Here is a 25248-nt window from a genome sequence, read left to right as displayed (position 1 = left end):
AGCCTAAAGCCCATGCATAAAACATATACATTAACACACAATGCAACAAGGGGACCATTAAGGAGGAACTGTGGAAAAAGTTTTCTGCTACAGCACAATAGTGTACAATGAATTCACTAATAGAATATGCATGCAAATGAATGTGAAGGTGTGCAATGTAGGGTGCACTTCATTTGCTCTGCAAATGTGAATGATAAAAAGACATGTATGGAAATACAGTAGTCCATATGACAAATGAGCTGCAGAGTGCAATGTTCAGTTCGAACTGATCATAAGCATTGATATCATATTTTCCCAGTGTTTATTTCAACATTTCAGCAGCATGAAATATATTTCAGTAAAGGCAAATCATATCAGAAAACAAGTTAATAACCGAGTCCAATTTGATAAGTCATTCCTGAAATTAAACTAAAAGATCTTGGCTTGATATTGACTGGAACAACAGAGAACAGGGGGATGTTTTTATTTTGATTGTAATCTCAGGACCTCCAGTACACATTCAGATGCAGGTTAATGTGCTGTACTGTACACGGCAATAGCAGGATGGACCTGGGCTGGGTGGCCACGTAGAGAACGAGGGAATATGTTCTGGCTTTCTGCTGACTGCTCGTGGAAGCGAACTGCCAAGGGGGGAAATCAGAACAGCATGTGTTGTGTTTCTGAGAGGAACAAGTTAGCTGGATTTGTCAGGCCGGGCCAAAGCAAAATACCCAAATGGTTCTCATGGCATGCAGCTGAAGAACATATATTCTTTTAATTCAATTCAGAGTGAGAGTCCATGCTATTGTGGACCCTGAACATCAGAAGGTACTGATAGGATATCAATGGCCAAGCTTAGATCAGTTAAAAAAATTAAACTTTCTTGGGCATGGTATATGTAAGACCAGTTTGACAGGCATTACGCATTTAGACAGAGGCGAGTAAGATTAAGGCAAATTACTCATGATGGAGGTGGGAAGAACTCCAATTCAAAATGAACCACCTATATGACAGGTACTTTCCCTCTGTCTATCAAGCATGTTGGCATGTCAATACTATAGTCCTCTTTGATATTTTACCTTGAAAGAGAGTATACACAGCCTTTCAGTGCTTGCCTCAAGCTCCCACAGTTCATTGTTAAATCTTTGCTTGTGAGATTTTGTTGAAAATCTTGATGCAAACTATTGCAATACAAAAAATCGTAGGTTTCTTGCATGACAGAATTTGAAAAGGTTACAATTTTTAACTTCCAAAAATCAAGCTACTGGTTATTACTACAATAAACTAAAATGACAATACACAATTTTCGTTAAGAGCTACTGGAATGGCCCTTAGCAAAACTACAATAAGCATGGAGATGTACAGGCTAGCTCCCCCAGGTGCTGCCTGTGCTCTTGCAGTAATTCCCAATGGCAGGGAAAAAGACCAAAGTCGTCTATCACAGACTTTCACTTCACTCATGCAATTGGGAACAGAAAACCCAGAGCTCAACACCAATAGAACCGGGCTGCATGTACTTTAGCACTTCCCTATGCACTCAGATCCCAACCCTGAATTCCCAGGGGGTCACTGGCTAAGCAAGAATGCAGGTTAATGAGTCTTAAAATACATAGAAAGAGTGTTAATTGTGATCTGAGTGTTAATTCAACTCTTAACAGATAACATTTGTTCTCCACTGGGACCAAAAGTTAACTGTTAGAGTTGAATTAACACTGTTAGTGTTGAACTAACAATGGACATTGTGCAGTCAGAATGCTGAATAAACATTTTCCTTATTTCTCCAATTTCTTTCAACTTATCATTTCCGACTGGCTGACTGCATAAATCAGGAAAATCAGGGGAAAATAATGTCATCCTTTTCCCATAAAGGTCAACTTGGACTCCGCTCCCAGAGAGGATTCATCTGAGCAATAAGCAAAACAGATGGACATGGCCATAAAAGACAGAAATATCCCAGCATTTTCATTTTCAATTAGAAATACTGAAAAAAAAACCTCTCCAGATGGTCCAAATACTGTATGGAACACATGTTGAAGCTACGAAGTATTGGAACAGACTTTGGAATTAGAGAGAGTGAAAAAGATTCAAAAGAGCGATTCCAACAAGAGATGAGATTATCTCATGATCCAAAATTTATTTTCACTGCGACTTTTCAGTTTATGTCAATCTCATATGCAATCTGTACTCCATTACATGTGAAGGACTACATGGCAATATCTAATTTCTAACTCTTTCCAAATGTTCAACATTACATAGCGCCATAAATTGGCTTTTTATTATGTGCAAGCAACCAGAAAGAAAGAGAGGACGGAGTTCAGAGAGAGAGAATAACAAAGGCATGTGGAGAAGGGCATAAACAGGTAGAAAGAAAGGGATGAATACGGATATTGGGGGAGAGAGAAAGATATGGGGAGAGAGGGAAACACTGATGCCACAGAGCAATGTAAGGTTCTGTCACTGTCTTTGGTGGTCATGGACCAAAAGGCTGAATTACATTATGTATATGTATGTATGTATGTGTATATATATATATATATATATATATCTCACATTGGCTATTTATGAAATGGCCATTTAAAATCATGAAGATCAAAGTATTTGCCAATGGTCAGTTCCACTGTCTGGTATCAGTGACACGGTTGATACCTCAAAAGATTTAGAGGCATTGTAAATTATGATTGGATACAACTGTCATTTGGGAATTGTGCACTACAGCATGTATGTGAACGTGCTTGAAGCCACACGGAAAGACATAGCAGCAGGAACCTTATTTTACCTCCACTCTACTTACGGATCAGAAAAACTCCTTTTTGTCAAGACATTTTTAATACAAAACCTTCACCTGCCTATTTATTTTCATCATGTACAAGACGACACAAAAGAAAATCCTTTCTGTAGCAAAAAAAGATTTATCAGTATATTATGTACAAAAAAAACAAGAACAAAGAGAATACCTTGACCAAACTGATGAGGACTCAAATACATATTCACTGGGGCTGGAGCAAGACCATTTCTACAGTTTCTGAAATTTGGAGCGGCAAATCTCATGGGCTTATGCGAGAAGCTTTTTGGCAGGTCCTGTCTGTGAGGACTTAACCATGTGCCCTGGTGGCTTGACCCAACCAGCACACCCCAATTACCAGATTTCTCAAGACAGATATGAAATGCACTGGAAAGAAATAAATTATTCTGTGAAAAGCTCATCAGGGTGGAGTTCACTTCTCATGCATAATCCTTCAACACACTCATTTATCTGGAGGTTGACAGTGTTCAGAAGGGGGAAAAAAACCCTAAAATAAGTGGTCCAACACATCTGGCACAATTTAATGGCATATTATTTGTAAAAAGAGGGGGGCATACTCAAACAACAAAACACGTATATCTTTTATGAGTTCCTCAATAAAATCATTGTTTGTGATTCAAGAGCATTTAGTCAGCCGTGAATATGTGATTACACTGTTTGTTTACTGCACCCCATTCCAAATACAGCCTGAAAACAGCTTTCACCTATCCACAGTGCTGCCCAAGACATCCAACACAATGCCCTATTCTTGTCTGCATCCAAAGAGTATCATATTCAACACAGTCATTCGTCCCAGGCTGAAAGCAAATCTAATATAATGCTAAGATGAGGGCCAAACTCGAGGAGATTGCATATCAATGAGCAAGACCCAAGGGGCAAAACACACAAGAGTTTATCCAGCTCCACAATACACCGTCACATCAGAGCTCAGCGATCTGCACTCTTCTGTGCAGCAAAACCTTTTTTATTAGCCGTGGGAAGCAAAAACTCAACGCTAGACTGCAGTGAACCGTCCTGCAGACTTATGATTTTTCCCTTACAGGGGGACGCCATTAATGATGCGTGCCCCCTGAAAAAGGCTAACAGCCAAAACATTTACTTACGTTTTTAATGTGTCTTCATTTTGTCCATAAATCTATGGAGATTATACCCTTTTCTGAGCGTGGACCCATGCTTTTTGAGCTACAAGTGACAAAATGTAAAGACACATGGCAACATGTTCAAAATGCCTGGTGTGAAATTACTAGGTGCTACATATCGAGCTATTCTTCCCATCCATGACAACTTGAAATAAATGAAAGGCAAAATAAAATCTACAGAAATAGAATTTATTTTTACTCGCTTCAAGAATGCTTCATTGTTTCGCTTGAAGAAAAATTGCTTCTTTGAGCACAATTGTTCTCTAGTCCACCTACCACGTGCCCAAAACTCCACATACAAGTAATGTTGCCCAGCAACCTGAAAGCTAATGAATAAATTAACAAATTGCACTCTCCCATGGGAGGAAGGAGGGGAGGATTTACTGCCCGGCAAGGGAGCATGTTTCCATGCAGTCTTGCACCTAATATACTGCATGCTAACTAGCAGCAGTTGTGCTCTACTGGTATTAACAAGGATTTTTATTTTAATCACTTGAAAAGACTGTGTATAAATGTACTCCCTCTCCTGCTTATTTTGAGTGGGAAAACCCTGACCCAAAGCTCATTAAAACAACTCTTGCTCACAGTAGATAAACGCATAACTCTAAATGTATGCCAGTGCATAAATTACTCATCCAAAAAATTTCCTTGCAGGCAAACATCTCAAAAATAGAATAACAAAAATTTGTTTCTAAGTCATTCCACATCAGTGTTCAGTATACTTGCTTTTGGTTTTGTGTTTACGCAGTTCACCAATCACCTGGTTATGATTTTTGAAATGCCAACTTTTCAATTAGCTTCAAATCCTTTCAAGTCTGAGGCTATCGATTCTACACTCAGGCCAGATTTGTACACCTCACTAAAGGCTTTGAACTTGCCTGAAATATCTTGGTTGACACGTCCCTCAAACACAAACAACCTAACAAAACATCTCATCAGAATCTACGCTACCATAAAAGGCATGTTGGGATTGAGAAAACAGCCTTGGCTTTGAGATAGACAGTCAATGCAAACACCATCCCATGCGTTTAATGGTGGAAAAAATAAATCGCATGGATCCACATGGAATTTAGAGGTAGAGCTACACCACTGTTTTCTAAGTCAGGAATAAAATGCATCTGCATCCTATTGAGACAGTAGCAATTTTTCAACCTGCAAATTAAAACAATGAAAATTCCACCAGACACCAGACACACGGTTCGCTTTGGCACTGAAGTGTGTGGGAAGGGAAGACACTACTGCATGTCATAATTCAAGGGTGCTTTGAATTGAATTTCATGCAGAAATCAGTCAGTACAGTATTTGATTTCAATGCATTTTGTAAAATACATATACATATTGGAAAAAGAGAAGATTTGAGCAAAGCTATTTCTTTAAGTGATGACATCTTTTAAGACTTTCTACCTAAAGAAAATACTAACCACCTCATCCCTCTGTCTGAACCCAAGTTTAAGCTGTTTTTCTGGATGGGTATCACCTGCCTCTTAATGGCTGAACTGCCATCTTGCCTGCAAGAAGCCGTCGGCTCTGCACTGATCTGACACTGTGGTCCCAGCATGACCCCAGTGAAAGAAGCTAAACGGCCGGCTCCTCAGATCACAAGCTGTCATTGCGGGGTCAACGGTGATGACAGCAGAATAGAGAGGGGGATAGAGCAAAACTGAAATGGTACGTAGGCTGTGGTTTCCAGGTCATTCGTGATGACGGATGAGCCAATGGGGGGGGGGGGGGGGGGTACCATTTAGACAAGCAAATCTTACAGAACACAATTTGAGATTAAATATACTGAAGTTATACATTATGTTTTATCGTTAAATGCACTGTATCACCTAGCCTTGAGCGCAGCACGTACACACTTATCAAACAGGCTGCCAGAATATTAGGCACCATGAAATATTGTTCATAAAGTGTATGCAGAGATACCTTTTTTAAAACCTGCTCTCACTGGTGATGTTTATAATTTTCTGCACAAGTAATATACATGACGTGAATAGATGTCACCTCCACTAGTAAAAAAAAAAATTAATAAAAAGCATATAAAACATTTTACTCACCATTAATGTTCATTGCAGGTAACACCACTGACATCTTGGGCCTGCTCCGCTTGTTGTGGTTTGTAGCAGGAAGCAGAAGGTGATCCTAAGCAAAGGAATTTGAATTTAAATGAAAAAGTTGGAATCAAAAAAGTTATTCAGAAAGCCATACGAACACATATCTCAGTTTAATAAGTCAGCAAACAAGCAAATGATTCAGGAATGACAGGACTCCACTCAGTAAATGGGAATATCCTGTATCACGCAGTTTTAGATGTTATAACCACAAGAAACAAAGCACATCTAAGAACCACTGGTTGATAGAAAGCTACAAAAACATTTTTGAGCTCTGAAATTCTTCCATTAGTGCTGACTTGATACAAATGATGCTTATAAAGTTGCTGATCTAGAGCTCACTGCACATCATCCTTTCATCCATGTTTAAGATTTTGAAAATCTCCTAGATCCAGAAATTAACCTTATGAAGGGTTCACCACCCAGTATTTATGACTAGAGAACATTATGATGGGTGTTAACTGAGGAATTCACACTGCAATCAAGAAATACTGAGTTCACAAATTATACTATAAATTCACTATAATAGCAAAAAATGCTTCAATGTACCACGGAACCTCAAAGACTATATCCAGCCATAAATCACACTACACTTGGTGTTGATTTCCGACCGCAAACGGTTTGGCTAATCTCTTGCCCTGAAGGTAGAAGCTCAACTCAATTCCCATGATTACAATGGAGTTCACCTTCTGAACTCCATGGCAACACCGAGTCTAAAGTCTGCCTGACAGAATGAAGCCCACCACTTTAATTAGGGCCACACACACAAGCATTTGCAAGTGCCAAAAGTGGAGGGTCTAATTGGCTTTCCAAGGGTCCGTTTCCTGAGAAAAATGTGTTGAATTCAAATGAAGTCCAAATTAGGGCTTTTCTTATTGTTACACGGGCTAGGATTTAATTAGTGGTGTGAGCTTCAGGAAACAATTACTTACATCCTAGCAGTAATAAAATAAAGAGGGAAAACAAGCTACCTTAAAAAATAAAAATTACTCACTGGAGCTTGGCACAAAGCCTTTCAAATTAAAGGGACAAGCTACTGTGCACCAGAATCTTCAAAGGACCAATAGCCTTTATTACATGTATTGACACAAAGCTCGAAAGCTGAGGTGGGATGGCAGGTTTTTGGTCAATTTCAACTCTGATGACAATCCCACAGGGTGATGACACAACCCTGCTTTACCCTCCAGGGGCACAAGTCAACCCGCGTTACGCGTCATTTCACAGCTCTGTGTGCACACCGGATTGAGAGAACCGCGCACTGTGTTTGTTTGACACCTGCGTGCATTCCGGACATCCTGTCACATGACAGAGGTCAACTGCGGCAGAAAGTTCAAACAGAGAGAATACTGATTTTAATTTCGAACAGAAGAAAGCACCCGTCTAAAAAAAAAGCTGACAGAGGCGGAATATTGGTGGTGTGTAAACATGTGCGAGACAGCAATGCCTAATACACAAAAAGGCTCAGCTCGTCTACAGTCAATTCAGGACAAGCTGGGCTTCAGAGCACGTTAATTTAATAAGGATGCTTGGCTTCATCCGAGGGTTGTCGAGTTGCACCACATGCTGATTGTCTACACAGGCCACATCTCGTCAATCTCAGCCAAATATGACATGCAGAGAGAGGTTACCAACAGCCAAATAATTTACAGAACACTTTTACTGTCGCTGAGAATATTTGCCGGGTTAAGGTTTGGACCTGCAAGCAACAGCACAGCTTGAATTCAAAATATCTTCATGCAGTTTGAAAATTCCATAACTTCAGTTTAACTTAAGCATCGAACAGCGAGAACTGTCAATACCATTAAACAAAATATATCAGTTTCACAGATAAAACCTCTAGGTCCCTGAGCGCAGAACTTGGCCCACAGTTCGGGACTGCTGTTCCCATCAGCCAAAGCAGATGGAGGAGGATGGAGCCTTACGCTAGCTCTGCTCCAATCACCTGCATTGGGGAAAGGGGTTGCTCTCCCCTGCAGACCAAGCAGCCCTGACCCACTCAGCGAGCACGCTCTGCGCAGTGGCTGCTGGGGTAAGCAGGCAGGACGCAGCAGGTAAGGGGAAAGGGGCGTGTAGCGCACGCCCAGATCAGCTGCTGCTGCTCGCCATGGTCACTGTTCCCGTGACTAACAGGCAGCAGAGCTTTAGCCTGCAGGACAGGGAAATGCGCTTCAATGATCCGCCTCAGCCACAGATGGGAAACCCAACTGCAGTCAAGATTCCAAGTGCTCTGCAATAAAACGAGGACCAGACAACGCTTTGAGAATCACCACTACATCCGGAGTCAACCGAGGATCACTGGCAGGCTTAAAAATCGCATCGTTAATAGAAAACGAAATGACAAACACACGCCCCGAAACACTGGAAATGAAACTCAGCTTAATAAGGCGGCCAAATATCAAGAACCACCCACGCAAAATCAGATAACATTTGTGCGAGATCACACTGAAATATTGCTGACTCCAAACTTTCAAACTTCCACGTATAACGGAAGATCGTATTTGTGTCCAGGCCCTAGAAATGTTAGCAGGCTAGCACATTTGAGGAATTTCGGGCGTAAAGCGGTTCCAGGTCCAGAAGAGCCGGAGTGACTGGACCGGAGCCCTGGAAACGGAGTCAGAGGGAACACCCGGCGGAGGAGGCCAAGGGCGGACATGTGATCCGGGGACACACGACAGCCCCGGGCGCAGGGCTGATCGCCGCACAAAAGAACCTTATCAGAGCAGCCAGAGCCGATGACCGAAATGAAGAGGGGAGGGAGGAGATTGGGATCAGCAGCGTTCCCTGACTCTGGCACCCTATCAAAGGAATGCCGACTTGCTCTCTCACAATTAGCCAGCGGGCTGGAATAACACTTAGGATGAGTTCAGAAATCTCAGAAGGGCTGGCCTTCTGTGGACCAAGAGTTCAACAGAAATGGTTTTCTCTTGACCAAGAAGAAAGCAAAGAGCTGGAAGCTGGAGTTCGCTGGTTGCAGAGGAGTCAACGGCTTTCAAGCACAAGCGAATGAAAGAGAAGAGGCTGACAATGGCACAGCGCTACGCTCAGGGCCTTTGAAGGCTGCTGCATTAATACTTGACCTCTGGAGGGAGAGCCATTGTTACCGAGTGAGCCTGTGGCCACAATGTCACTATTTAGAGTGATGCATAGCCAGCTCTGGTGTGTGACAGGAGGTCAGAGACACACAAAGGACAATGTCGTGACAACTGACTGCTAGCTCCGACCTTGCCTTTAGAAAACAGGCCGCTTCCATCACACCTTTCTGTCAAGTAACACTCCACCCCCTGTCTTCTATAAATGCCACCCCAGTAATTCCTTAAAGGAGTACCATGGTGGTTGAACGTGACACTTCCCAGTTGTCTTCAGGCAACAACAAAACAAATGTGCATAATTTTTTTATTCTTCAGTCATTTCAATGTACTTAAAAACGTATTTTTCTAAGCCTAAATTTCCCACGATAAAAATTCACCCGAACCGTCTGGGCGTGGTAATGAGAACTGTCAGTTAGCTATGATTGACAGACCGTGCCCCGTTACCATAGCTACTCTCATGATACGCGCTCTCTTTGGGAGACTGAATTTTCACAAGCTAGCTAGCTTAGTGGGCCTAGTATATCAAGTATCGGTAGATAGCTAAGGTAAGGACGTTGACTTATATCCAGTTATAATTTTTGCTATCTAGCTAGCCAAGTTAAGATAAAAGCACAACTCTAACGTCCTCATAAAAGCAAACTAGCAAGCTAACGTTATCGATAACATTGCCTTATGAAAGCAAACCTCCTAGCTAGCTAACGTTAGCTAGCTAGCTAAATGAATATAACCAGAAATAATCTAAAGGCACTCTAATTTAAGTGAACCTAACGTTAGTCAAATATTTGCATTGTCTGAACAGCAGAACGGTGTGTCCTGTCAGATTTCTTTACGGGGCGTGGAAATGGGAGTGGTTACTGTATTCGTGACGTAGCAAAATGACAACTTTCTCAACCGGTTGAAAATAGGACGATGAATTTAAAACGCATATTTCTCCAAAAATACAGAACGGACATATTTAATACTTTGCTCATTGTGTTTCTTCAATGCCTCTTGTGCAAATAGCACATAAAACCGAGAAAGTGTGAAAATCACCATGGTACTCCTTTAAAACATTTAGAAGTTTATACGTCGTTTTTTACTTCAATTTGTTATGGCTATATTTTTTTCAGGTCTTCTCAACTGTCAACTTGAAAGTGAACGTAAAAATAAATAATGAAACAACTTAAGCAACTTTAGATTAGTTATGTAGAAATAAATAAGTCAGATATTTACATGATAGGGAGCAAAGGAAAAATGTATCCTGTTGAAAGCAATTCTTTTAAATCTTAATAATGACACTAATAAACGGTCAATGTTAACTTGCAAAGATTAAATTAGAGAAATGTAGCAGCTACAGAAAGGTTGGAACCGACTGGCACACAAGGCCAGAGTTGCTGGTGGTGCAGTGAAGCGCATGTTAAAAACAGATGGAACAATCCTAAAAGGAGGACCAAAGAAAAATGGTTTATTAATGAGTCATCAGGAATGGGTGGGGGTCCTCCAAATGAGCAGAGACTCGATACAATCAGCCAGTTAAAAAAGTGCTTTCACTCATACTTGTTTTTTTCCAATAGAGCAGGCACAGATTCAACAACATTCATTTGAAACTCGTCGGTCATTAGATAAGGGATATGTTTTAATTTGGCACATGCATAATTGCGCATAAATAATAATGGCTACAAAAAGGAACCATAGGGCCATAAATCAGCTGAATGACCCGCAAATGGACCTCTTCAGTATTTCATGGATCAACTTAATGTCAAAATGTCAAATTCATAGAACTGGACCATTTTGACCGAATGATTTTTAACAAGGTTAAAGGACAAATGGGGGAAGGTCTAAATATTTGTCACTGTACCATAAACAGAGTACTTAAATTATAGCAGAAAACGATCACAGTTGGCAGATCCAATGGCATCTTTGTACGAGCCAGCTTGCACAAACAAATAATTTCTGTCCCTGTTCACCCAAAGAGGGGCACCCTTCTAGGGAATATCCGCTCGTTCGCATGCCTAAAATGCCGTGTCTTTGTCTTGCAACAAGAACAGTTGCCATGGTCACTGGCAAGTTTACACACGGCTTTTAAATAAATTACCGGCAGGTTTCAGGATGGCTTAAAATATCCATGCTTACTGCGAGTTGTGATTTGCGGTCATCTAGGTGAATTGGACATCCCCTGAATTGAGCACCATTTGAATAAAAATGAGTCACTGGTGTTCAGGTTCATGTAGATAACACAATGCAAATGTGCATGACCATTATGGTGTACCGCGTCAGTATTTCCTCTCACTGCAGATGTTTTAAGAAGAATGTGATTTTTTATGGTACTAGGAACAGTGTGCAAGAAAACAGGTGCAAAAGCTCAGCAATCCCTGTGGATTCCTCTTCAGCATTGGGGAAAACAAGTCACAGTACTCATTTTTCCCCCCATATTATGCATTTATTAGAGGACACCAAATGTAAAATCTCTGCTTAATCTGAGAAATGTGGACCAAAATACTTCCTGCATAGCCAGGGTTATATTTTCAGGTTTGAAACCAATAAATTCCACATAGCTGGCTAGGTCAAAAGCTCCGGTTAAATTCTACATTTACAAACTGAACAGCAATGTGAGAGTCTTAAATAACTAAAACGCCTCCTAAATTGACATTATTTTTCTGTGGAGTGTTTTTAAAGTATGCCTACTACGCATAACTGTGTATAGTGTGATTCTGCACACAGATAAACTTTTGTGTATGCACGCTATGCTCACCCTGCGAAAGGACACAACGTAGAAGGTGTCTCCCCTGCGGTGGATCTCCTCGAAGAAGTCGTAGTGGCCGCGGTGTGGGGCGTAGTACACCTGAAGTTCACTACCAGGACTCCTTGGGGGAGAAGAGGAAATGGTCGTCAGCAACCTAGCCTCACTGGTCAGAACCCTTCAAAATCAAATGATGCCAAATGACATCATGCCGGATCAAAAAGATGTGGAAAACAGACCAATCTGAGTTCAGCGCTGTGAAATCATCAACACTGTGAAACCTGCCAAATTAACATATTCTCAATTAAAAAATAAAAAATTAATTACATTATTTCAGTATTAATTGATTAATTTTGTGAATACTATGGACCCGTTCCTTCACACTGTATTTGCGCTGCCTGGAAAGGTAACTCAATCCTTTCAGTGCACAACTTATTTCTGCTGAAGTATACCCCACCCCATTCATCCTCTCCATTCCAACACAAAACACTGTACCAGCAGTGAGCTAAATGCTGACTGTAGCCATAGAGAAATAATGAAAAGGAAATGGTTATCGCAGGGGTCTAGAGCCTTACTGGCACTCAGCAGAAGTGCCTGTTTACCCAACAGCAAAAGGGCACCATTGTAGGCCTACAGTAGGATTATAGCACAGAAGTGATGGCAGGGCACATTGCCCGAGGAAAATAATTGAGGCCAGGAGTAAATTAAATCCACACAAACACAGATTCATGGAGAGGGGCGGGGCACATCCACAGCACTGTAAGAATGTGGAAGATTTAAAAACAAACTATAAAACCTGAACAGTCATTGATATACACAACTATGACAACAAGGCACATGAGATGGACGTCGCCCAAATGAAATTACTTCAATAAAAAGGTATATTTGTTCCCATTTATTTGCTTATTTTTTAAAAGTTGGTTTGCTTGTATGTTTAACAGGATGGGTGCTGGTACAAGACTCACTTTTCAGACATATCGGTGTACTGGACAGTCACGATCTGAGCAACCTCAGCCTTTTCATCTGGAGATTTCTGTGGAAGAGAAGAGAAGGGCTGGTCAGAACTGTGAAGAGTCTGTTCGCAGTGTGCAGAGGACATACTCACACTGTACGCTTCTGCTGCTAAGGAACCACTTTCCAGCAAAAATCAACCACTGGAGTAGCAGATTCAGAATAAGGGGAAAAAATGGATTTAAGCATGCGTTTAGAAGATGCCAGCCTTATCCCAAGATAAATATGTTTTACAAAATATGCTTTGGATTCCGCTTTAGCAACACTGTGGTCGTAGAAATGTTATTTGAAAAAAAAAAAATACAGGCAGATCAACTGTCTTACTTTCATCGCATTTTCATACCAATGGTGGAGCTATGGCCACAAGAAAGCTTGCGAATTACAAGGAGTGCATTCTACAAAACTGACAATGGGAATCTCAGAACAGAAAAGATCTGCTGTCCGCATGTGTGTGACAGAGGACAGCTGAACACACACAGCGAGGCTAACGTCAAAAATCAGCCAAGTGCATACATGACCGATAGAATCATTATCCCACACATCTCGTAACGCGCTCGACGGAGGCTTCCGACACACCGTTTTGGCTGGCTGGGTGAGAAAGTAGTCACGCTCGACTGGTCAACTCAGAATGACGTTATAATATGTGAACAGAGTTGGGACTAACGGAACTAGAGCTAGGGTCGGGTTCCCGCATTGCTGTGCTCTTGGTCTGCGTTTTAACCCTGTCTCCATGGATTTTACTATTTAAAAAAAGTTCCTTGAGAACCAAGAGAATAACTGGTGAATTCAACTAGTGCTTCACAGAACTCCCTCGACAACAGTTGGTGGACTGAAAGGAGGCCAGACACCGTCCTCAGAGAGCTCTAAAGAATGAGGGATGGGACTGCTAGAAAAGGTCCCTGGAAAACTTCGTCCCAGTCCACAGCGGGAGAGGAGGAAGTTTAGTGACTCCACTCTGTTTTATCCACCTGCCCCCCTTTCCCCCAGAGCTTACGTCCTCTCACACAAACATCACTCAAATCGGCGGAAATGTGTGACGGAGCGAGACCTTTCAGAACATCCCCTCTGCAATGAGGAGAACCAAAGGGAATCTTCCGGAAAAGCGTGTGGCTCCAAAATCAACAGTTCAAAGGGGGAAGCTGTAATAGAGCTAACTATCAGACAGGGGTGATAATGGTGTCACAGGCCAATCAGCCGTAAAATCCCAGCGTACACTCCAATCTGCATGTACACCATGAGAAATAATGACAGGAAACCTTTAGACTGCCTTCAATGTAACACCTGCTACGACTATAAACATCTGCTTACGAATCTTCCCGCTAGTTAAAAGTGCTTTTCCCATGGTCTTCTCAGCATAATAGCAAGCTTGTGAGACTTACTCAAGCACCATCTGTAAAAATGACCATCAATACAAACTAGACCCAACAAATTAATCATTATTTAAAGTCTAAAAAGAATTACAAAAAATAACCTAGTACAACATTCTGCGGTTCGCCTTTGTGGTGTGGTGTGATAGAATGTCTGTAAGGTCCAAAAGCTAAACTTAGCGTAACAGCCAGCTCTCACAAACAAGTTATTTTTCAAAACTGGGCACTGTGTATTTCTGTAAGCCAAAGAACATTGAAATGTCAACCTGCATGCAATAAACTAAAACTAACAGCCAAGGCTCACACCATAGCATTGCCTGACACTAAAAACATTTCAAATATACAGTCATATTAGGAAGAATGTTGTGAGTTATGAAAGCTATTATGCAGGCATGGTGTTGTCTAATGGCAAGATGAATAAAATAAAGACTCAAATTTATGTTCTGAGTTTTCCATCAAAATATCCAAGCGTGGTCCGCATTTTAAAAAGCACTGAACATTAAAATGTTTTTTTAGTTTATTTGTGTAACTTAAAATGAGGAAAACAAAACGAAGATCACTCTAGACCAAAACAATGGCCAGTTGTCCACAAAATAAAGGCAGATGACTGAGTTTGTTTCCAGGGATACACAATTAAAAGTTTACATTTCCATTAGAGTTGATTTCATTATAATCTGCAGTTAATTTTTTGTCCAAATTGTTTTTACTGAATTTTACATAAACAGTTTGGATAGGTTATGGAATGCATATGGCTGAATTGTGCTACACATTCATCTCTATAATAACATAATGAAATTGTTTTTTAATTTTACCTATTACTTTTTTTTAAAAATCCACTGTGATGCTTCCACTTAAAGGAAATTTTTGCACCTTAGAAATTCTATTTTTTCTCTTTGGAGTCTACATTTAAAGAATGCGTTTATTCCTGATCAGTGCTTCATATCAAAGTTTTGCTGTTCAGAAAATCATCATAAAATCAGTGCTGAGATGTAAATGCCAGTCTCAACTGGTTAAAACCAACTGACCTGCTTTTTGTGCAAGACACTGTGGCTTAATCCTCAAAAGAGGGCAACTCCCACCCACCAAACATCCCCCCTACACCCCCCCCCCCCCCCCCACCCCCACCCGATGAAATGCTGACCACTTTAGACTTTGTGTAAATCCAGGGAAAGCCCTGCCACAGACTGTGGGGAGTTTGGAATTTTGAGCTTACTCTTAACAAGCTCTCTCCCTGCCGGTGTTTTTCATTTTTTCTCCACCCATTACTGTGAAACACGGCATGAGCCCTGAGTCTTAAGACCAGTGGGAACAGTCAGTGAGGACGGGAATGGTTTCCATGAACCTACTGTGGAGAGGTGTGTGTGTGTGTGTGTGTGTGTGTTTGTGCGTATTTCTAAGGCTGACTGCTTATTAACAATGTCATGGGACTAAAAAAGCTGGTCAGTGTTGTGCACAATGCTGGTCAAACCTGAAGACAGACAGAGGCGACCGCGTTAAAAACCTGCAGGGTCTAATGCATTTTGCAGAAGATACAAACACCCCTTGGCAGCCAGTACGTTATTTTTTAAAAAGAAGAAAAACAATCTCCTAAGATTTTTGTCACTATGAAAGTGCTTTTGGGTTAACTTCACATTCACACATTAGTGGGGAAAATATACAGTATGCTAGCACTGTTTAAACCAATACATGCTTAACCTGCAGAATCCACAGAGATGAAATTCTGCACTAAGCTCAGAAAAAAAAGCTGCTTTGATGGTCGGTCTTCAAGCTGTTATCCAAACATTTATCATAAAAACATGGTTTCAACTGTCCTTTTATACCTACGAAGAAAGTATTTTATTATCTCTACAAACTCCCCTCCTTCTAAAAACTGTTCATTTAGTATTTGGAGGCCAGTCAAATTATACATGGACAGAGCCTTTCCCATCGCCCCTGAGAATACTGCAGCCATGCTGGGCAGGAGACAGCGCCTGTTCGTAATCTAGATCTGAAAACAGGGCCACGCAAAGTGTTTACATCTGTTTGTTAAACGGTTTTGCCTTTGAGCTCAAAAGCCACTTAATACCAGTGAAACAAAATATACAAAGCAAGCATGGCCAAAGACCAGGCTGCAGTTGTTATTCAATCCACCTCAGCCACCCTATTTTTCCCCTTTTCTTGAAGCTCAAGGGGCCCTGTGCTGACATGATCCACACGGGACCAAACAACTCCCCAAATGACTTACTTCCTTCAGAGGACTTTAACAGGAACAGGAAACCAGCGGCCTCCAGGGCAGGAACTGCACCACAGATCAAAGCATTTTCTGTGCAAAGCTCCAGAAGCTCTTACGACATGGATTCCCTTTCCAGTGCAATCTATAGCAGGTGGATTTCAGTTTGATAGCACCCTGAAACCTGAGGAAGAGAGATCTTTCCAGACAACCACACCCTAGAATGGGGTAGTGCCATTCCTTCTTTTTTCACAGGAGATTTAAGACTTTGACCTGTGCTTCAGTCTTACTGCTTCAGAACCCCATATTCCTCAATCATAAGTCTCTGTTTCTATTCACAACAACAAAGCAAGCAGCTTCACTGGAAACTAGAAATGTTAGTATTCATAACAAGATTAAAAAAACTCCAACACATTGAAATGCACAAAAAAAGAAAACCTTTTAAATATTATAATTAAAACCGTAAGCATTCTGTGCACGAGTACCAAATCACCTACTGTCACTCATGGAGATCCATTAATAGCAGATCATGTTTTACAGGCTCCAAACTGACATAGACAAATCCTCTCTTTCACTAGCCACATTCTTCAGCCGAAACTCAATGTGGGGCCAAGAGGAGAGCTCTCCATGACAAATGAGATTAATCTATAGCGCCGAAATATTCTGTGGCAGCCCATTAGCGTCAATCTGTCAGTGTCACAGCAGACACTGAAAGCTTTCACAAGATTCCAGGCTGCCGAGACAAAGCAGGAGAATCTAAGCGCAAAAAAAAAAAAAAATCTTTTCAACAGCAAGACTGTTTATATGTTCCCAGGGCAGCTGGATCATTTTCAATCTCACAGAGAGCTATCCGCACGCTGTCCATGCATTGTCAGGTCAAAGCTAAACAGACTTTTAAACCTATTTACAGACATCAAGCAGTGCCAAGACCCAAAGAGCTTAATACACATTTTAAGTATCATTCAATAAACATAAAGAACACTGTGAGGTGCCAAAACACTTTGACAGTGTGAAAACTTTGCGTGTATCGCACTTGGTGGTGCCTACAGTACTTTGCACGGTGGGAAAAAAGCACGATGCGGACTTTTCCAGCACGGGCGAAGGTGTGAGGAGCAGCCGAGGCAGAGGCCTAGTCCTGAACGAGTCCATCGACCGTTCTCACCATCTTACCGGAATCGTTTTGGTTTTGTGCTGGCTGTTGGTCGTCCGCCTGGACTTCGTCCTCTCCACTTCATGCCGATGTACCCACCCCCGCAGCTCGTGGGCCATCCTGCATTTGACAAGAGCCGTCACTCAAACAGAACTGCAGCCAACAGGCTATACCGGATCCTTCACAAACCAGAAACTCTGACCATGCAGGGTATGCAGTCAGTCATGCTGGGGGTTAGTTCTTATGAAGGGGGGTTATTGTAATTTAAACCTATTACAAATGAAACATAATTTAAGAAGATGCAAGGCTGAATAATTTGTTTCATACACATGCTGCTAAAGCTAAGCAGATGCAAAGGAATTAACCACCATTACTGTAAACACCCTCCCTCTGTTTTTTTTCCACTTAACTAAGCAGGCAAAAATGTGATTGGAGAAAATCATAAAATAAGTGATGGCTGTGATGTAATGACTAATTATCTAAAAGGTGATTGGCCAGAAGGAGGGTGGGGTTAGCACAAATGCTGGGAATGGGTTAAGCCAATCAAAGGGGCACTGACTTGATAGACTTGGTCCTGTTAATGAAGGGCTGGCATGGTGGTGAGGGCTCGAGGAAGAGGGGCTCCTTCTTTACCACCATCAGCGCCTTCTTCTCCGGGGTGGAGTCCTCGTATCTGAGGGAAAGGGAGAGAAGGAAGAAGAGATTAAGGGAAGGAGAGCAAAGAAGCCAAAGTGTAATGAGACCCATTCCACATCCTGAGAGGAGCCACTGTGGGAACATCCTCCTTATTCCTACACTGCAGCATTACATGGCACTGCCTGGTGAGCCCCATAATAATTTTACAAACAATTTCACAACCACGCTTGGGTTGAGAAACTTTAGACCAAATAATACAGTCAATGTCAGACGATATAATTTAATGCTCATTTGTGTATTTTGAGATTAATACACATTCATTTTTATTATGTATCTGGTGATTCATTACAGTTATTAATTACAGCTATAAGGTTATGATAACTGTTAATAAAAAGACTGCTTTAGTGGTCACATTAACACAGGATTCTGCAAAAATCACAATATTTGCGCAGCTGTTGGAGTCGCCAATTATGGCAAAATAATTATTTTTATCAAAATGCAAGTGAATTAGTGTAAAACGCAGAATTTGAAATAGCCTGCATTCCAAAGACGCAGCTTCCCATGGGCTAGCGCGACCACTGCCCACTAAGAATTTACCAAGCTAACTGCCTATGAGCTACCAGCATGAACTCGCCAGTGCTAATTTTATCCCGTTATGCACAGCCCAGATATGGAGACAATGAAACATGTTAATTCCTCATGTGGAATCGAGAACATCTTTAACACATCAGACACATGGCAGATCCAGTGAATTGGTTTCACAGTCTTGGGGCCAAACATAGTTACTCCTATCAGAGCCAATGCTGGGCCTTAAACTGTACTGCACCGGCCTTTCTCGGAGTAAGACGACAATTTTGGGAGTTTTTAGCAGGGACAAACACATGAGCTCAGAAGAAGGGGTTGACAACAGAGGTTTAACGGTGTGTGAGTTGAGTCTAAATAGGGGAAGTAAATGCAGACCACAGACTAAACGCTCTAAAAACAACTATCTCCATGTAACACACAAATATTGGAAACAGATGCTTTTGCTACATTGACAGAAACAATGCGGGTGCACTTGTTCCAGAGTGCCGCGTGATGCCGACTGAGTTTCTGCTGCCTCCGGCCTGCCCTGCTATGTCTGTCAGGTCACGCCTTTTCTTCAGGTGACGCTGTTAAATTCCACCGGGTGCAACCCAAAAACCATGGTGGTTTTTATCCCATGCATCGGGGGCGGCTTTACTCTTTTACTCAAAATCAACTAAGCTTTACGAAGGCCTTTTACTGCCTTAATAATGGCCATTCTGCTACCAACAGACAAGCAGTCCCAGTCAGTAACAGTACTGATACGTAAAAATAATAATTGTCATTCGTGTACCGTAAGAATAAGTGATCAGAATAAGTCTAAACAGCTTTTTGTTAGTCTGGAAACAGACCCTAGTAATAGCATCTGCCAGAACATAGAAGCAACACCACATCTCTACAGTTCCATAACCTCCCACCCAGTTTAGTCATTGTGCACGAGTCTTCCTTCCCAGCTGTGCTGATTTCATTTGGCTTTGTTATGCAATGACCTTGTTCAAATGGTACAAATTAAAGTGAAATAGTTACTGATATTTAGCATTTCACAAATCAAAGAGACCGAGGAAATGACTTCAGAGCACAACCGTGCAGCAAAGCACAACAAATCCAGGCTTCTGAACCAACTTACACATGAGGAATGAAACTCCGTACCACGTTTTAAGGACTACTTGTCCTTCTAGTGGGTCGAGCACAGCAACAAACTCACATGTCGTATAATTACCTGTCAGGGGCTTGGGGAATGGCACCTTCAGGTGGTTCCTGGCCTATGAGGTTCTCAGGGGAGAAGCCCAGCAGATGTCTTCCACTGTTCATGGTCCCAGCTGACAGCTTGGAACTGGAGTCTCCATCCAACAGCCTGGGCGAAACATAGAAACACTTCAGGCTGGATCTTAACCAGCTGCATGTTGTCTAACCCTCACAAAAGCCCCAGAGATAACCACCTTCAATAAATAATTATGATCACTTAACCGTATGTTTACACAAAATGTCTCCATGCATTTAAATAAAAAGCAAATAGCCTTACGGTCTAGGACAGCCACCTATACAAACACACATTGCTTAGATGTGCATTACAGATGAATTCATCATCATGCATTAGAAGCAGGGAATGTCACGCCATAACAAGAGGGCTTGATATTCATCACAAGGAATTGGAAATATCTCTCCAGTGAAACTGGTTATTTGATTTGTAGTAGCAAGCATTCTTAAATTTTGAACAAACTATTCAATTACAGATGTATAGACATATGTATTCATATGAAATATGACAATGTACTGAGAGATTGAGATAGATAGGAATAGACAAAAAGGAATATTCAGGAATTCTCAAACCCAGAATAAGTTAAATAGGAGATGCCCTATCCCTCAAACTTGTGAAGATTAAGACTCTCTTTCTGCTCATATGCTTGAACAAACCAATACAAATGTTGAACTCGGCCCAAATATACACTATTAAATCATTCTTTTGGAAGGTACACATCCTTCCAAAAGTCGTAGATATCAATTTTGGCGACGTTGATAGGATATTTTTCTTGCAAATCCCCCAAGCATTGAAATAACTGTGGACCTCCAAAGATCTGAAAAGAGCTCAGGAAAATCTCAAAGTATGCAAATCCAGGGATAAACTTGCTACAAGCTTCCAAACAAACTGAGTTCTGAACAATCCTGAACTATTACCAAACTAATATTATGTGCCAAAAGGTGTTCACAGGGCACAGTAGACTTAACAGTGTAATTCAGTGCATACCTGTGAAATTCATCCACCATGGTTTGATAAAATAAATTAATGTATTTCTTCAGCTTGGAAGTAAAGCTGCACATTTTGAGTCCTTCAAAGGCTGAGAGCATGGAAAAGCCCAGGCTGCCTCGCTCTCATCCAACTTTCCAGTCCTGCACTTAATCAGATCCATTTGGGTCAAGCCCGGTTTCCATTAAAAAGAAAGGCCAACCAAACAGCATCCTGGGGAAACTATTAGACGACTGCAACGTGTATGCACCGTACATGAGCAACGAGTAATATGAAGAAAACTATTTGTGTCATTAAAGAGCCAATTGTTTTTCATGAATTGCCTGTCTACATGAACCTACATCACCCAACAGCTATCATCATTAGCATCAAAGTCTGAAAACAATGGCAGGCTATGTACCCATGGGTAACAAGTTGTTCAGCCATGTGCTTCATTTGGAAATACCATCTGAGGCTACAGAAATTCACATTATTTTCAGACATCAATGAGAACAATGTTAGCCGCTGGTGGACGTAGGTTCATTTTGACAGCAAACTCTATAAGAGTTTGCATAGCACATCATTTATAAAACAGAGATGGTGTCAACACAGGATTCTGTGTTTTTTACACAGAAAACGAGAGAAAAATTTTTTTTTGCATTCTATAAATGCAGATATTCCAAGGACCTTTCATTAAAGAGTACAAAAGGCGATGATCCAGACTTTAACCACAACAAAATAATTACTCCTATTTCTCTGAGCCAGTCGTCTTCGGTTTCTAACATTTGTGTCTTTTATAGATCATAATGTTTACACAGCATTGCGAAATCCAAAGAGAAAACGCTTCAATTGAACGAAAAGTTGAAAAGCAGAAGGCACCCTCTAGATCTTAGTGCCTGGCACCTGCCTTCTAGATAAAATTAAAAATGTATTTGCTGTAATTACATTTAAGGCTGGCTTTGAATATGACATGAACTCAATCTGAAGATGTCAACAACTTAAAAGACTACACTTCCTCTTTATGACAGCATGCTTTGAACACTGCACTACAGTCTGTTGAAGCGACAACAGCTAGTTCATTTGGTCTAGAGTTACAAAAATCGGTTCAATGTGAGCATTAACACGCTAATGTACCTGTACACTCAAAAAAAGGGTTCTTTGGCTTGTCTCCATAGGGGAACCCTTTTTTCTTCTTTATGGAACCCTCTATGATAGATGTGAAAAGTGTAAAAACTCCAAGTCTGAAACATTTTGCCCAACAAAGGACCCTTGAATGACACAGAGTTCCTATACGGAGACACAAAGGAGCCCTCTGGAACCCCTTTTTCTGAGAGAAGAAGAATGATACTGTAATAATGGCAGTCGCACAGTGTTTTCAGCATACTATTCAATGCCTGTTCGTGCCTAATCTGACTGGCCCAATCTCTGCACTTCAGTCCAAATGTGTGGACAATAAATTCAAATACTGCCACAGGTAAAGGAGATGCACGCAAGCAGGAAACAATCCGCATTAGCGGCTCTTGAGGTCACTAATCCAAACAGTTCACTGATAACACATGACTTTTCTAATTACCTCAGCTGGCCAACATTCATCACGAGGAACACGAGGACCACCAGGAGGCACACGGCTCGTCTTTTGGGGGCTGTAGCTTTCAGCACACTGTTCTAGAAAGTTAAGAAAGGGAAACAATCCATCACGTTGATTGATTTCTGTTTGTGACGGGCTGTCAAATGAACATTCTACAGACCACTTTTGAAGATTTTGGTCTACGTTTACATCCTATACATTAAGTCGTACGTCATCCACATGAATTAAGGAGAATCCAGGAAAAATAACCTGCGTGACACGGGCCTCAAATGACAGATCTCAGGCCTGTGTGCAGACAGCTGCATCGTGCTGTGGGGTCAGCATTCTTACCTCCGTCACCACACCGTCCAGCTGCTTCTTTAGGGAGCCGTTCTCACTCTTAAGCTTCTCGTTCTCGGACAGCGCCACCTTCAGCCTGGCCTCCAGGGTCAGCAGGTACTCCTTCTTCTTCTTCCGAGACAGCGAGGCCAACTCACGGTTTTTTATTATGCGCTGCTGCCTCCTCACAACATTCATCTGGAAGAACAGGGGCTTTTTAAGGATTTGTGAAGGTCCTTGCACAACGGTTATGCATGCAGAACTGAAACAAGGTCTGCTTCATCTAAACAGCTGACATAAACAAGGAGGGACTGATGAATTGACTCTTTAAAGACAGTGAGATAAAGAATGAGAGAGAGAGAGAGAGAGACCTGAGGAACAAGCACTTGTTTTCTCCATTGCAGCCATGTTTGACTGAATCCCAGGATACAAAATAAATCCTGAATGGTTAGGATTTATTTTGTACTCCATCAAAATTACTAACTTTACTTCACCAAAGCATCCCCATAGATTTTCTTTTTAAAAATCTCACATGGAAACCACAAGACAGTCAATTCAATAACCTCACACTCATGCCAGCATACACAATAATGCAGAGAGCAGAACACATGTGGCTGAGTGGACATGGTATTAGAAGCCAGATCATTATGCTAAAGAGCTGGAACTGCCAGCATCTGGAAAAGCACTGTGGCTGTAGTTCATGGCCTATACTGGACTGAACTGTGATGACGCACGTTTATGGATTAGCCCAAATCTGGAAAAAGTCAGGTCTAGAACATTCTCTGGCACCTTGGTACCACTCAATTCACACAGATGTTACACTCCTTGGCATCCACAGCACTGGCATGTCCAGCTGCACATAATAGGTGTGGCTCATGAGGTACGGCATATGGCATTCAATAACAGATACACACCCACACAGATGATATGCCAATAATAGCTGTAGCATGATGTGCCGAAATACCTCACAATAAAATATCCCAAAATCATTTTATCATATTCAGCTAACGTCTGCACCCTGACCTGAGACTGGAAACAATTACATTTTAAAACAATGCCATAGACAAAACTGAAGTAACGGCTCAAGTAAACAAATTGAACTTGTAGCACATGCCAGTATCAGCACTCTATAGTGTCTCATCAGTCCTCACTGGAACAGAGTGCCTTTACTTGACAAGAATAATAGACAAGCTCAATATGAGTACCTGCTCGTCCCACAATGTAACTATTAAAAATGTTCCAGGCCAGTAAAAATATGGCATTTGTGTGCACAATTGTCATCAGGCTTGCTCGCTTGCTTGCTTGAGTGAAATGAAGGGGTGGAGGGAGTGTCAGAAGGAAAACATCTTTTCTGAAACAAAGGCTTCTTTTGAAGTACCGGAGACAACAACCCAAACCAAGGACCTGGCACACCATACCAATGAATAACACTTGATGACTGAGGCACAAAGGGGAAAAGAAAGGCAATGTTTTGATTATCTTTGCGGGTCCTGTGCACTTCAGATGTTCAGGTTGCCCTTGAACTGTGCAAAGTATTTTCCGCGTCTTTTTATATTCGCCCTCGAACAAAACCACCGTGTTGTACACAAACACAAAATGTATACATGGATGTCAAAAAACCATGAAACAAACAACAAACCGAAAGAAAAATTGATTTAACAATCTGATTTAACATGTTAACCTAAATATAATGGTGTGGCACAAAAGTGTAAAATACACATTTTTTCTAGCAGTCCTGTAGGACCTCACAAAAACAGGTATTTTAAGCTTTTGAAAAAGTTGGACTGTGGCTATCAAAAGTTGAGCTATACTTTTTTGTATGGTGGACAAATAAATACTTTTTCATCCAGTCAGGCTTTCCATAGGACCCAAGCTTTGCAAACAAACAGCGAGGGATACCTTTCCATATTTTTAGCAGTTGAAACCTCCGGCTTCAGTGGAGTCCTGCATTAGCCATGTTTTGAGGGCAATCTGTAAGAAGAGTTTAAAGCACGCAACGCCCCCCCAGTGATTACTCGGATTCTGAGCGCAGTGTTTAATTCTGTCTCCTAAGAAACCTCTTCACTCTGGGAGCCCTGCCATTATGAGGTCCTGGGAACGAGAGGACTGTTTAGTTACCATACTCCGGAGGGTTTACGGGTGCCGGGGTCCCATAATGGGAAAATGGCACTTTGCGAAATTACAGAAAAACATCCCACGCGGCACTCCAGCGGTCTCGACGGAGTCGGCAGAACACATCACAACACAGCGCCACGACCATGTGCCTGCGGATCCACAGGCCCTCAGCTTCCTCTCTACGTCTCATCGTTAGCACTGTGTTTAACCGCATTATATGCACATTAAA

General features: G+C 41.5%; 1 protein-coding gene across 1 annotated transcript in view; it reads right to left on the bottom strand.

Moving 5' to 3' along the window:
* Positions 1-25248, bottom strand: part of atf6 (activating transcription factor 6) — a 43931-nt gene that overhangs the window by 4805 nt on the left and 13878 nt on the right. Inside the window, exons 9-16 of the mRNA XM_035413706.1 lie at positions 22917-23102; positions 22572-22663; positions 19994-20128; positions 18134-18247; positions 17595-17694; positions 12803-12870; positions 11850-11961; positions 5976-6060 (exon numbers count right to left, since the gene is read on the bottom strand). Of these exons, the coding sequence (XP_035269597.1) occupies positions 5976-6060; positions 11850-11961; positions 12803-12870; positions 17595-17694; positions 18134-18247; positions 19994-20128; positions 22572-22663; positions 22917-23102 (892 nt within the window). The remainder of the gene's footprint in view (positions 1-5975; positions 6061-11849; positions 11962-12802; positions 12871-17594; positions 17695-18133; positions 18248-19993; positions 20129-22571; positions 22664-22916; positions 23103-25248) is intronic.

The sequence above is a fragment of the Anguilla anguilla genome, chromosome 4, assembly GCF_013347855.1.
Source record: "Anguilla anguilla isolate fAngAng1 chromosome 4, fAngAng1.pri, whole genome shotgun sequence".
NCBI lineage: Eukaryota > Metazoa > Chordata > Actinopteri > Anguilliformes > Anguillidae > Anguilla > Anguilla anguilla.
The sequence above is the reverse complement of the archived record's forward strand: the minus strand, read 5'-3'. Positions and strand labels throughout refer to the sequence as shown.